This window comes from Zeugodacus cucurbitae, chromosome 4 (assembly GCF_028554725.1).
Source record: "Zeugodacus cucurbitae isolate PBARC_wt_2022May chromosome 4, idZeuCucr1.2, whole genome shotgun sequence".
In the NCBI taxonomy this organism is placed as follows: Eukaryota; Metazoa; Arthropoda; class Insecta; order Diptera; family Tephritidae; genus Zeugodacus; species Zeugodacus cucurbitae.
Window position 1 is genome coordinate 45,470,138 of NC_071669.1, and position 13,719 is coordinate 45,483,856.

The 13,719-nt window shown below is 33.9% G+C and overlaps 5 protein-coding genes across 8 annotated transcripts in view; 4 read left to right on the forward strand and 1 right to left on the reverse strand.

The window, feature by feature from the left end:
- Positions 1-13,719, forward strand: part of LOC128921527 (uncharacterized) — a 225,529-nt gene that overhangs the window by 98,177 nt on the left and 113,633 nt on the right. The window lies entirely within an intron of this gene.
- Positions 195-1,851, forward strand: LOC105221061 (ubiquitin-conjugating enzyme E2 C). Its single transcript, XM_011197720.3, has 2 exons — positions 195-486; positions 556-1,851. The coding sequence occupies exons 1-2, from the start codon at positions 389-391 to the stop codon at positions 983-985; spliced, it is 528 nt and encodes a 175-aa protein (XP_011196022.1). The 5' UTR covers positions 195-388; the 3' UTR covers positions 986-1,851.
- On the reverse strand, positions 1,135-2,682 carry LOC105221062 (ubiquitin-conjugating enzyme E2 T-like). The gene is made up of 3 exons (XM_011197721.3): positions 2,460-2,682; positions 2,204-2,392; positions 1,135-2,151 (listed from the first exon to the last, which is right to left on the reverse strand). The coding sequence occupies exons 1-3, from the start codon at positions 2,530-2,532 to the stop codon at positions 1,889-1,891; spliced, it is 525 nt and encodes a 174-aa protein (XP_011196023.2). The 5' UTR covers positions 2,533-2,682; the 3' UTR covers positions 1,135-1,888.
- On the forward strand, positions 2,832-4,533 carry LOC105221063 (transmembrane protein 267). 4 transcript variants are annotated; one of them, XM_011197722.3, is made up of 3 exons: positions 2,832-3,022; positions 3,099-3,704; positions 3,772-4,533. In XM_011197722.3, exons 2-3 carry the CDS (start codon positions 3,414-3,416, stop codon positions 4,144-4,146), a joined length of 666 nt encoding a protein of 221 aa, XP_011196024.2. In that variant the 5' UTR covers positions 2,832-3,022; positions 3,099-3,413; the 3' UTR covers positions 4,147-4,533. The 4 variants fall into 4 exon arrangements, with proteins under 4 accessions (XP_011196024.2, XP_054085384.1, XP_011196025.2 ...); XM_054229409.1 differs by having other exon boundaries at positions 3,142-3,704; XM_011197723.3 differs by having other exon boundaries at positions 3,159-3,704.
- Positions 11,156-13,719, forward strand: part of LOC105221050 (calcium-binding protein E63-1) — a 123,288-nt gene continuing 120,724 nt past the window's right edge. The window contains exon 1 of the mRNA XM_011197704.3: positions 11,156-11,576. The gene's annotated coding sequence lies outside the window, so the exon portion shown is untranslated. The remainder of the gene's footprint in view (positions 11,577-13,719) is intronic.

Below are 13,719 nucleotides of genomic sequence, written 5' to 3' on the forward strand. Positions count from 1 at the left end.
GTAAACCTAATTACATTTGCATTTATTTATAAAATAATAAATAATAATGTGAACTATTACTAATTAAAATTTATTGTTTTATTTATTTATGAATTTCTAAATATTTTGCTAGTCCCCGGCAGGCGGCGTTGGCTGAATTGCTGAATTTGTCTCCTTTCAAAATCTCCATTTTGTTTATAACTGTCAATTTATACAGCGAATGCGAGAAGAGGCAGAATAAAAAAGTCATCAAATAGAGAAAACAACTTAGTTGCAGAAAAATTTATTCCAACTAAAAAACCTATTTATTGGCGTCGAAAACTTACAAAAGTTTGCAGAAATTGCAATCGTTTAAGCCAGTGATAAAATTAAATATATATAGTAAAAATTCTCAGTTTTCTAAAATATAATGGCTCAAAACATCAGTCCAGAGCATAGTGGAGTAGACTCTGCGAAACAAGGTGCCAACTCCTGTGCTGCAAAGCATGGGCATGCAGTTAGTAAACGGTATGTCTGAAAACATACTCTACAATACATATACATATTGAAAATTGATATTTACACTGTTTATAATAGTCTTCAGAAAGAGTTGATGAACTTAATGATGGCAACAGAGAAAGGCATATCAGCATTCCCCGATGGAGAAAATATATTTAAATGGATTGGTACGATTGCTGGTCCAGCCAATACTGTATATGTGGGTCAAAAGTATCGACTCTCATTGGAGTTTCCAAATTCATATCCATACGCACCACCAGCTGTAAAATTTTTGACACCCTGTTTCCATCCAAACGTCGATCTAGCTGGCTGCATATGTTTGGATATATTAAAAGATAAATGGTCGGCATTATATGATGTACGCACAATCCTGCTGTCCATTCAATCGCTATTGGGTGAGCCTAACAATGACAGTCCGCTAAACGCTCAGGCGGCAATGATGTGGGCGGATCAAGACGAGTACAAAAAATACCTGGATGCCTTCTACGAAAAACACAAGGACACATAAATTCTTAAATCCTGAAATAATAAAGAAGGCAGTGCGATAGACGCTTTAATAGAGAAAAAAATATGTTACATTGTTCATAATTGTCGGGTAGTGGTGTTGTTCTCGTCAGGATGGTCAAAGTCAACGAAAAAGTGTCTTCGCTGTGCTGATTTATACAACACATCTATGCATTATTATTACACCATCTAACTCTGCATTATTATGAAATTCATCTGTAATCGATTTTATTTTGTAGTTTAAAAAGTTTCTACGATCTGTTGTCAGTTCACTGCCGACGCTGCCACCGTAAGCCTGTGAGCAACCACACAAAACATGTTAAGTCGTTTATTAAGAGATATGCGCTATTTATAAGAACATTTTAAGTAGGTGTAATTCAATTTTTTTTAACAATGCTTTCATGTAATTATTTTGCTATTATTTAGTATTTAAAAGTTTATTCATACATGACTCAATTAACTCAATTATTCTTATTTAGACATATAGACATACGCATACTTCTGTAAAACACATTTAGTTGGACGTTTTATAACAAAACAGTCAAATAGTTAAAAATCAACATGTCTATTTGTTAATTATTTGTTTAGTTTCTTATTTGATTTTATTTTTGTGGATTTTACATTTTAGATGTGATGTTCAACAACTTGTAGAACACGCAAAACAAGCGCACCTAGCGTCTAAGTGGAATACACAGTTAAATAATTCATGATGCCCATTATATCTTAAATTGCTAAATAAATAATTGTCAACATAAAATTTATTGAAATAAAATGAAATGTATTGATTAAAAAATAAATAATTGTAACGGTGATGACCAACTTGGAAATGAAGACATTAAAATAGAATTGTATTTCTTCACGACAGCTGAATTCATTCTTTTTTAATGGGAGGGAAATCGGTAATAATTTATTTCAAACGCTTTGTAGCGGACACTTCTATATACTCATTCTGATCATTAGAACATTCCTTTCGCACCAATTCACGTGTTTTACTATTGAATTCTTCCAGATTAGTTTTGTATAGATCCGCTGCTTCACTATTTAAAGGGTCATCTGGGTTCGGAGAAGCCAGAAGTAATTGTATGGAGAGTAGCATCGACTCCAGTGTAATAGCGGGATTATAAGAGCCTGCCGGCGGCATACGTAATAGATCCAAACAAATTTTACCCGCTAATTGAAATACAATTAGTTGTTTCTACATGAAATACAACAATAAACTTACTGTTGTCAATGTTCGGATGATAAATGGGTGTTGAGAACTTGAATGTTGGTGGTTGGAAAGGATACTGGGTGCCAAATGTTATCTTAAGTTTGAATACACCGTCCTCGTATGGTGAACCTTTGGGTCCGGGGACTTTCGCCAATAAGTTCGAATAATTGTCATCATTTGATTCCGCAACACATGAAATACCTACCAGCAGGGAATATCAAATATGTATTAAAATTCATTTATTCACTGTTCATTATGTTTCTCTTACCGTGATCACTTTTATTCTTCAGCAATTGATTCAGCTCAACTGGGATTCTCATTTTCTTAATTTTATTATTCATATTATTAAAATTTAATTTTAGCTTTCAAATTTGTATCCAATAAACAGCTGATTATGTTTGGCGCCACAAAGTGGATAAAGGAGCTTGGTTGAATCGATTATTAAGGGTACCACTTTTTCAATTCCCCAGATAGATAGAATTATAGGTATATGTATGTATTTCTCTAAAGTGAATATTAATTTATTAGACAAAATATATTTATCAAATACTGTTCTTTGTTTTAAACTTTTAGTAATTTTGTTGTTATTAAATACAACCGTGAAGCATGAAAACAGAACACAGCTGTTCAGTTCAAGGTTCAAGGAATTTTCTTGCCGGTGAGAAAACAACACAAAATGAATAATATGTATTTGTACACAAACCGTGAAAAGTAAATTAGGGCATTGTGATTACTAGTGGGAGGGCATAGCGAATTACCGCCTCATCACCTTAATTGTGCACATGGCTAAATCAAAGGTGACTCGTGCACAACTTTGAAAAATCGACACAGGTAAGAAAGTTTTTGTTAGAGTATTTATTTGCGCGACTTTTAATTATACTATTTCATATGCTTTATTGTTTATAAGGTGAGTCATTGAAGTGTGAATAAAAATTGTACATTTACAATAGTGCCTTTCATTTAAAAGCAAAGGTTATGGAATTTAACGCACAACTTACACAACATTTGAGTTAGAAATTGTAATTTACCAGTACACAAAAAAGTGCATTACGATTTTCATATACGCCGATAAATTGAATGACGAAAAATATAAGAACGACAACAGCTGTGATCCGTCCATTAAAAGTTAAAATCATCGCATTTAATAAAAGTTAAAACCGCTGACCTTTTGCATAATATTTTTGGTATATCCTTTGGCAACACCTATTTTTAAAAACTGCAAATGCACTGCCATATAATGGTCTACATACGCATTGTACTTACCACATTATTGACTATCACTTGTCTTCTGGGCGATAATTTTGTTGAGCTGACGCAGCATCCATTATTAAAAGCATTAGCCGATAATGCCACACACGCTATAATTGGCGCATTAACGGGAATTGCTTTCGCTGTACAATTTCATGATAAGACGAGCAATTTGCTGGGATGGTTCCTGATATTTACTTGTTTTTCGGTGTCTTCTTTGATTGACTTAGATCACTTTATAGAAGCGCGTTCATTGTACTTAGAGGTAAGAGTGCGTAAACTTTTAAAATTGCATATGTAGATAATAATTAATATTACAAATTTGTTTATAGGATGCGACTAATTTGCCACGACGTCCTTTTCTACACTGCTCAAGTATAATTTTTCTACTATTAATATTCTACATCTGCACAGCCAGTTTAAACTATTTTAAGACATCTTTAACTTTTGGAGTTTTGCTTTGCGCTTTTGTCACACACCATACGCGTGATGCCGTGCGTCGTGGTTATTGGTTTTGTCCACTTGGACACACTGGTCGTGTGCCGAATGTGGCCTACATTGTGATAACCGTTTTGACGCCACATTTGGTGGCATATGTACATAACATTTGTCGTAGTGGACCAGTGCAATATTTCCTGGGCCAGTATATTAAGCTGAGCGATAATTACCGTATTGGAAGTGGCGGTTACCGTTACATGAATGTGTAAATTTTATAATAGATAATTTATTGTTAAATTTGTTAATTAGTTGTATCAATATACAAATGTAGTTTAAATCAGGCGTAATGTTCCAGGTGAACTTAAAACAAGTGATAGCACAACACATTTAAGCTTAGCTTATTTATATAACAAGTTAAAAAACGTAGCGTAATAATCTACTAATTATATATTCTTAGATTAAATAGTAGTTTTTATTAAATTTCTAAACTATATAAAGAAAAACATAGTAGCTCTAGTTATTTAGTACGTTTTCCACAAAATAACTAATTACACTATTGACCAATGAATAATACGCTCATCTTCCAGTCAAACAACATTTGACAAAACAAAAAAAGTTATACTATTACTTTAATATAAAAATAGACAACTAACAAATAGTATATGTAATAGTAATTACAAAAATGAACACTTTGCTCCGCAAACTACATTTTACTTCGCATTAGATTGACTACGTTCAATGATATCCATGACATTGTGATATATTAGACATTAAATAATACATACATATTTATATACATTAATACCTACATAACACTTTAAGCAATATTATATGACACGAATTAGAAAGTGACCAACACAAACTATGTCACAAAGCGTAGTTTTCCATTTATAATAGAATATTATAAAATCACATAATTTATTATTAATTGCTACGCGAAGTTTTAAATAACAAAAAGTCTGAAAGTCAATACACATTTTAAACAATTTTCCAATATAATATATGCATATGTAACTATGAACATTTATATACACGTACATACCAATGTATACGTATTTTATAAAAAAAAATAATACTTTTGTGATTTAATTTCTGTGCAATAATTCAAGAAATTGTTGTATATTTCCACTTTTTAAATTCCAATTAACAACGAATTGTTGCTATTATCACATTGCCAACAATTTAAATTATATATTTGTATTACACATAAGCTCTAAATGCATACTGTTGTTTGATTTTCATAAAACTTTTTTATGCAAAGTGTATTGACACTTTCTACAAAACAATTAAAGCTTGCCTTAAATAATAAATAAAATGCTTTTAAATCGAATTTGTGTAATATGTTTATTTCAATGTGTCGTTTTGTTTAAACATTATTTTTATTTCTACTGGGAACAGTTTTACCAGCGAAAATCAATAGCCACCCGGTCGTATGATGAACATTTATAGTGTCTATGCAAACTTACAAACATGGCACTACTTTTGCCAAGAAATCTAATAAATTACCAACTTAAAGCATAATATCCAATTAAATTTGACGCAAAAATTGTAACCAATAATAAGCACATATGTCTTATAAATTTATATACATACTAATACATACATATGTGTATTTGTATAGCTGTATAATTGTGCTACTTTCACCGCTGAATTGGTAAGAAATTCTAAGTGCACTTGTACTTTGTTAATTAAAAAATCTGTCACATAAACAAACTGAACTGCGAATAATTCAATTAATGTCACAATTAATTGTACTTTCTTCGTAAAATATAATTTGCAGAATGAATTTATTTGGGCAGGCCTTGAGTTTGATTTTTACTGTTGTTATCGCAGTTAAAATAACCTAATCTTAATAATATAAAAATAATAAAATAAACACTCAATTGTGGGAGCTTGGAAAAATGTTTAGATCTAATGTAATCAAGATTTTCAGAATTAACCAAATCAACCAGAGTTTTAAAACAATACCATTATATGGGAGGTGGACATTTGTTACAATACAGACAGAGAGTCATACGAAAACCAGTTTGTTTCATCATGATCCTTTTGATGTACATATACTATAATCCAATATATACGAGGGCGTTTCAATAAGTACTTATCCCACACAAGAAAAACTAAAAGTCATGAAAACTGGCGATTTATTTCTCAACTTTCACTTGGTTCATTGGACACAGCGGTGCTTCAACTTCTTTAGCTAGTCTAAAGAAGTCTGCTTCTGCTGGTCTGCTTCGTACGCCTTCATGATGGCGATAACCTTCTCATTCGACTAAAATTTCTACACGACGAGTGACTTTTTCTAATTTGGAAACAAAGAGAAGTTTCCAAATTTTCAATTGGGCACAATATGTTGTTATCACTTCTCTTGCCGATTGGGCAGTCTTCGCTTTTGCGGAGCATATTCACTACGTGACGTTTCTTGTTTTTTTGTAATACAGTGGATTAATAGTGAAATGATGAAGAAACTTGGGTTTGAGCTTAAGGGGTTAAGTGGGTTTCAAAATTTGAAAAAAAAACAATTATTTTGTCTTATTAAATAGTGCAATATGTTTCAAATATCATCCAAAAATAACAATTCAATTCAAGTAATATTCAAAGAGATATACCCTTTGGAAGTTCCGCCCATCAGGCCACGTCAGTACGAATGTAAAACTTTAAACGCACTTGTCACAAAACTCAATTTTTTCGTGTCGGTGGACACGATAACTCAAAACGTTATGAAGCAATTTTTTTTTTAATTTTGCCGAAAATTTTAACAAAAAATTGAGTTTTTTGTTTTAAATTCTGTCAAAAATCAAGTTCTTTTTTCCATCGTTCAATAACTAGATTTATACATATACTACCGAAATAGTTTAGGTTTAATAGAATTTATTTAGATGAACCAATCATGAGTTATGATGTCCACCGCAAACCTTTTTTTTCGGACACACCATGGGAGATGAGGTGCCAACGGCTGAGTTTTCAGAATTTTTAAATAAAAATTTCACAAATTACTGTTGAAATATGTATATGAAATATATGATTGCATATATGTAAAAAAAATATGTAAAAATAATCTTGTTTTTAGTCTCTGAAACCCACCTAACCCCTTAAATTTTAGGTTGGCAAACCCTTCCGCTTTTTTGCTTTTTATTCAATGCTTAATAAAAAGTGTTACAGTGATCGGATTTAGTTCAAATATACGCTGATTCGTTCGATAATGTGTTTCCATCAACTTCATAAACCCTCGCAGAAGTCCCCTCCTTATTTGCGAAGAACTTGGACAGCCACTTTTCACAAGCCTCTTTTGAGTTAAACTGAGTAAACCAAGGGCGTTCGCCATGGACAGGAGCAGGTCCAGAAGGTGTTTTTTGCGTCAAATCATGCGTCACCCAAACATCAAGGTTTTTTGTGTATCCACCCTTCTGCAGATGGTTTAAAATGGCGTGGTGACAAACTCCCATCTCCTGGGCGATGTCACGAGCTGCCACATGCCGGTCTAACTCAATGTTTTCCATGATCTGATCGGTATTCATCGTCACAGGTCTTCCGCCGGCTGGCTTATCCATAGTGTCGTTTTCACCCGCTCTGAAACGTCGAAACTATTCCTCCGCAGTTCGAAGTGATAGAGTACCATCTCCAAAAACACCATTAATCTCACGGAACGTTTCTCTAGCGGATCTCTAGCGAAATTCGGCGTTAGTGAACTGCATGCTTACACATCTATAACTGTTGAACGCAATATCCAAATCATGCATAGCGTCGTTTTGTAGGCTATGTCAAGACCTTTCAAAGATGTATTGTATTGCCAGATACGATCTCTGTAGCGCTTTATACATAGCCGCGAAATTCAAAAGACAAAAAGTCAGAAGGGAGATATTTGCCAACCTAATAGTTTAAACTACTACAGTTAAATGAGCTCACTAGTGCGCTTGTTGTCCGAGATGATGAAATGCATACTGCCTCAGCTATCTTGAGCACTTTCGCCGATCTGCCAATGTGGGATGGTGGATTGTTGCCACCTTGTATTCCGTGGTAGATGGTGGTCAGTTACCCACGATTACATTGAAACTCCCAGAGTCAGCGTATATAGCATTCAGGTGGGCTACGGGATTTTCCTTCCAAAATCAAGAATCGAATTAACAACTGGTATTGGTTTATTCCCGCATTTTTCAAAAGTCCGTATGCGGTCTAAAGAAAGCAATGAGTCCAATTCAAGCAATTTACAACAATTTACTCTTTCGATAGTGACATCACCGAACGACGGGACTAAGTTTTTATCGAACCGCCCTCGTATCTTGATTACAAACAACGGTTAGGTGAACAAAACCTGTATATTACTTTCGCCAAAATATGAAAATGAATTCATAAAAGTATGATTATTGTATATTAAATACTAAAGTTGTGTACATATGTACATTTAAACCGCACCACACCTGTCAATAAATAATATTGTTTATAAAAATAAATTTTTGCATAGTATTTTCAAACTATTATTAGTTCCAATACGAAAACATGTGTATGTGTGTATGTTTGTACATCTGTTGAAAATAAAACGAAACAATTTTGTTTTTCGCAACAAAGTTTTCGAAACGAAAGTGCCTCTGCTCTCCCATAAATGAAAGTTCAAAACAAAAAGAAAAACTAAGAAAAATATTGTCAAAAATGTTTTTCTGTCAAAATTTGACGACGTTGCATGTAACAAATGCATGACAGCAGTGCAACATTCGGCCATAAAAACAAAGTGCCATAAATTTGTGGTGAATATTATTACCTTTGTGGGCGATTTGTTAATATTTGGCGCGAAAACATGCTTATTTCATTATAAGCAATAAGGAAAATTTTACAAAAATATAAAATAAGCAAAAATAATAATTTTCACTTCCCCAATGATGTTTTTCTTTTTTGCACTCTTATAAGTATTAGCCATTAAAAATACTTCGTACTTAAAAAAACACCGGTGATTTTCCAAGATAAACGAAACGTTGGCGGAATGTATTTTTGCATTTTTATTTACTATTCTATAATACTAACATACATATGCACATATGTACATATGTTTAAAACATTCAACTAGTAATTTTTATTGCGATTTTCATTGTTATTGCTTTTCGCACGCGCCCACCACCAAATAAAAATATTTTTTGTTGTTGTTCTCAAGCCATAGACGATGATGATGATCGCGATATAAAAGATTATTTCGATATATACTTGCATATAATAGAAATACGGTGATCTTCTGGTGGGTTAGAATTTCCTAGAGGGTAGCTGTCAACTCAGCCGTGAATTAAAGTTTTTTATATTTTAAATAATTTTTTATACCCTGAGCAGACAGGGTATATTAAGTTTGTCACGAAGTTTGTAACACCCAGAAGGAAGCATCGGAGGCGCTATAAAGTATATATATATATGATCAGTATGTTTAACTGAGTCGATTTAGCTATGTCCGTCTGTCTGTCTGTATATATACGAACTAGTACTTCAGTTTTTAAGATATCGTTTTGAAAATTTGCAGATGTTATTTTCTCTTCAAGGATCTGCTCATTTGTCGGAACTGCCGATATCGGACCACTATATCATATACATAGCTGCCATACAAACGATCGGAATCAAGGGCTTATGGTATGGAAAACTTCCGCATTTTACTACATATCTTCACGAAATTTGGTGGGACTTATTGTTCATAGAAATAATTTAATCCCCCAAAAAATTGTTCAGATCGGTTCACTATAGCATATAGCTGCCATACAAACTGAACGATCGGAATCAATGGCTTGTATGGAAAACTTTCGCGTTTGACGTGATATCTTCACGAAATTTGACATGGATTACTACTTAAGGTAATAATATAATCTCCGAAGAAATTGTTCAGATCGGTTAACTATATAACCTTAATGTTTCTAGCAAACAACCCGGGTAAAAAGAATTGCTTACTTTTTCTTACGTCTTTAGATTTGCTTAAACACATAGTTACTAACAGAAATGCACCTGTGAAGGGTATATTAGCTTCGGTACAGCCGAAGTTAATGTTTTTTCTTGTTATATTTTAAAATTGACTTGTGGAGTATGTACATTCCTAAAGAAACTCTTCAGACCTCCTTGCAAACTTATACTTCTCCTTTTGGCTGTTTGAGGCCAACCGGTGACACCAAGTGCAACTAGGTCCTTCTCCACCTAGTCTTTCCTCTTTCTCGGCTTCCACCAGCGGGTACTGCATCGAAGACTTTCAAAGCTGGAGCACATTGGTCCATTCGAGCAACATGACATAGCCAGCGTAGACGCTGTATTTTTATTCGCTGAACTATGTCAATGGCATCGTATAAGTAATACAGCTCATCATTCCATCGTCTGCGGTATTCGCCGTTGCCAATGTTTAAGGGACCGTAAATCTTCCGCAAAATCAGTACCATCTGATGGCAAGAGTGATACTGCGTTGGATTTCAAGGCTGGCATTGTTTTTTTTAATATTGAAGAAGTAGAATTCACTTCCTTTAATACCCTCTTGAAGAGAAGAGGTTAAAGGTTATACCAGATTGATAATAAGAAAGGTAACTAACACATTGATATATTAGGAATAAAGTTCGTCGTATGTACTTATTCGATGTCCCTCACCAACGTGGAAAGCCCCTATATATAACTATAACTAGTGTCTTTGTAGGACCACAATATATCTATTACAATACTGTTCAAATGGTTTTATAATTGTCAATTCCAATCCCATATTTTTTGGTGGAATAGAAGATATCTGCAAAATCTTCAATCTAGGGAATCTTGATCAAAGGGCCTAAATAATATTTTATAATATTCTCTGCATTTCTCTACTTTGTACGCTAATCCGCCATATTCATATGGATACTCAAAAATATCAACGAAATTTATTGAAAACCGTTGCACACCCGCTGAGTTTTGGTGATAATGTCGGCGACAAGTCATCAGTTGCCACTAACGGCAAACACCAAATGGCACGGCTAAGCAATATTATGCGCCACGATCGGTTGCTCAACAACAACACGGGTTAGCAAACCTCACAAACATGAACAAAAACAAAAAACAATCAGAATCATCAACTCATTAAGCTGACAAATGAATGAATGAGAAGCACAAAAGTATCGCATTCTGTCGCAATATTCTTGGATTTTATGCGCTCCACATCTGTTGGCTGCGCGGAGGTGCGAGGTGGCAAGGTGACAGCGGACTGTTGGCTGCTGTCCGGCTGCGGCGGCGGCGGCTGGTTAGTTGGTGGTGAATCGAACGCTTGTTGTGTGATAAACCACACGATTTTGAGTGTGTCATTGTGACAGTCGCGTACAAACTCGCACGCTCAGCTGACTGTTCGTTTGTCTGTCGGTTTTGGGGTTTTGTGAGAACATTCATGCAGTCGCTGGTGTTTTGCTTATAATAATTTATTATGAGTGTTTAGAAAAGGTTTTCCAGCAGTTTTGTGTTGTGATTTTGCCATTGGAAGGAAGTGGATATAAAAAAACGCTATAAAAATAGCAACCGTTATAAGTGAAAATATAAATAAAATATTTTTAATATTTTCATTATTTTGTGTTTACGTTATTTACACTGATCGTGTTCATAAAAATTTCTGAAGTTTAAAAATATTTTAATCAGTGTGAAGTTAAAATTTATAAAAGCATACAAAATTTCGTCACTAAACTCAAGTTTCGAAAATCTCAACATTTCGGATCAGGAGGAAGATCTTGAACCCATCGCGGTGAGTAGAACAATTTATATGGGCAATTATATTATATCAATATATGTTTTGTGTGTGCATTATTTTTAAAGCGATTGCCTTTAAAATATATTTAGTTTTTATTACATATAGTTTAAAAATTACCTAATCATTTATATTCTTTTAATATAAGTACTAAAATTTATTAGACGATTAAATAAAAAAGGAATCTATCAATAAAAGCTATAACTTTAGTACTAATTTCGTTTAAAAAATTCAAAAAAACTGCTGAGAGTCAATAAGAATTTGAATGCTTCATCATCGGGTTTTTATTGACGTGTGTTTGATAGTATACAGTGAACTTCCCCCAAACGGACAGTCCTTATAATCGGACGCACTAATGTAACTGGACACGAATACTAAATTTGTCAGAATTATATTCAAGTTATTTTTAATAACAAAGATTTTTTTATACTCTCGCAACAAAGTTGCTAAGAGAGTATTATAGTTTTGTTCACACCCAAAACTAAACAAGTTAGATATAGGGTTATATATACCAAAGTGATCAGGGTGAAGAGAGGAGTTCAAATCCGGTTGTCTGTCCGTCTGTCCGTCCGTTCGTCTGTGCAAGCTTTAACTTGGAACACTTGTTCCTTGGCTATGGAAATAAAATTTGGTACAAAGGATTGTTCTAGGAAGGGGTATATTTGGTTGTAATTTTTTTTGGGAAAGTGGGCATGGCCCCGCTCCCTACTAAGTTTTTTGTACATATCTCGTAAACTACTAAAGCTATATCAACGAAATTCTCAGGAGTCGTTTTTTTCAGGCATTTCAGGCAAAATTTTAAATGGGTGTGGTAATATTTTTCTTGCATCTCAATGATATGTTGTGCAAATAGGCCACATCGGTTCACAACCACGCCTACTTCCAATATACCAGAACTTTAAGTCGTTCTGAATCGTTTACTTTACAATACATAAATTAAGCACTAGTGAAGATAACAGAAGAACAGAACTTTGCATAAATACTGAATTTATAGTGTGGCAGTCCGTTTCTAAAATCGCTGAAATCGGACCATAGGTTTTCAAGGCCCCATATATCGAACATGAGGACCTCGGTGCTTCTAACCTAAAATTAGGGTTTCCAACTTTCAATGGACTTTATACCAAATATATGATGAATATGTGTGTCTATTATATAATATTAAATAAATAAATTGCGAGAGTATAAAATGTTCGGTCACAACCGAACTTAGCCCTTCCTTACTTGTTTATTTTTCACTTTGTTTATGGCTTCAGTAACCGTTGAAAAAGAGGGTGATTATCCTAGATTTCCTGGTCCAATGGTAGGGCTGCTCCTTGTTTTGCTCTGCAGATGACAGGCATATGGACATGCCGTTGGAAAGACACACGCCCGCTACAGCGGGATAGACGCTACAATCTGACAAGATAACAATTCTAGAGGAGGCTCTACGCTCCAACAAGAGTTAAAGGAAATTATATGTATATACTATATATCATATATTATATGTATATACTATATATGCAAAGTTCTTATAGAGACTTAATGCTACAACAAAATACACTATCAGAGTTGCAAAATCGATGAAAGCTCTTAACTCTTTCAGACACGCTTTTAGATTAAGAATATGTTGAATATTTCGATTATTGTTTTGGCATTATCTACATCTGAAATATCACTGAAAGTATCATCATCGAAAATGCTGCTAACCGGTCGCACCTTGTCAAAAAAGGTACAAACATTCATGATAATTCACGCGATTGTCGGTAAATGGCGTGGATTTTAATATAAAAATCGGAAAGAGGTGGTTATTGACACTAACCACCACGACTGAAAGAGTTAAAACTTCATTAAAATCTCTAGGGACAATGTTAAAATCACAACCAACTTTCTAAAAAAACTGCTTTGGAAAGCAACTTGAAACTTTTATAAGGCTTTAGCGGATCTTTTCCTTCCTTAGAAGCGTTATTCTTGATGTTATCCAACAATTGGAAAAGATTTTTGTGGCAAAATATATTCAGATGGTTACTATTGCCCACTGAAAAGCGAGTACTTTTTGATGTAACTCAAGAATTAGTAGCGAAAACTGTTCCGTTGTTTGTGTTCTAGCGGCCGAGTTGGTAGTCCCTGACTGTCGAGGTATCCACTGAAAAGACATGTTTCT

Excerpts from the sequence above, each read along its gene's own strand:
- LOC105221061 (XM_011197720.3), top strand. The coding sequence starts at position 389 with ATGGCTCAAAACATCAGTCCAGAGCATAGTGGAGTAGACTCTGCGAAA. Across the intron at positions 487-555 it reads GGGCATGCAGTTAGTAAACG|TCTTCAGAAAGAGTTGATGA; the intron begins GTATGTCTGAAA and ends TGTTTATAATAG.
- LOC105221062 (XM_011197721.3), bottom strand. The coding sequence starts at position 2,532 with ATGAATAATAAAATTAAGAAAATGAGAATCCCAGTTGAGCTGAATCAA. Across the intron at positions 2,393-2,459 it reads GAAGAATAAAAGTGATCACG|GTATTTCATGTGTTGCGGAA; the intron begins GTAAGAGAAACA and ends CCCTGCTGGTAG. Across the intron at positions 2,152-2,203 it reads TCATCCGAACATTGACAACA|CGGGTAAAATTTGTTTGGAT; the intron begins GTAAGTTTATTG and ends TATTTCAATTAG.
- LOC105221063 (XM_011197722.3), top strand. The coding sequence starts at position 3,414 with ATGCACTGCCATATAATGGTCTACATACGCATTGTACTTACCACATTA. Across the intron at positions 3,705-3,771 it reads CGCGTTCATTGTACTTAGAG|GATGCGACTAATTTGCCACG; the intron begins GTAAGAGTGCGT and ends ATTTGTTTATAG.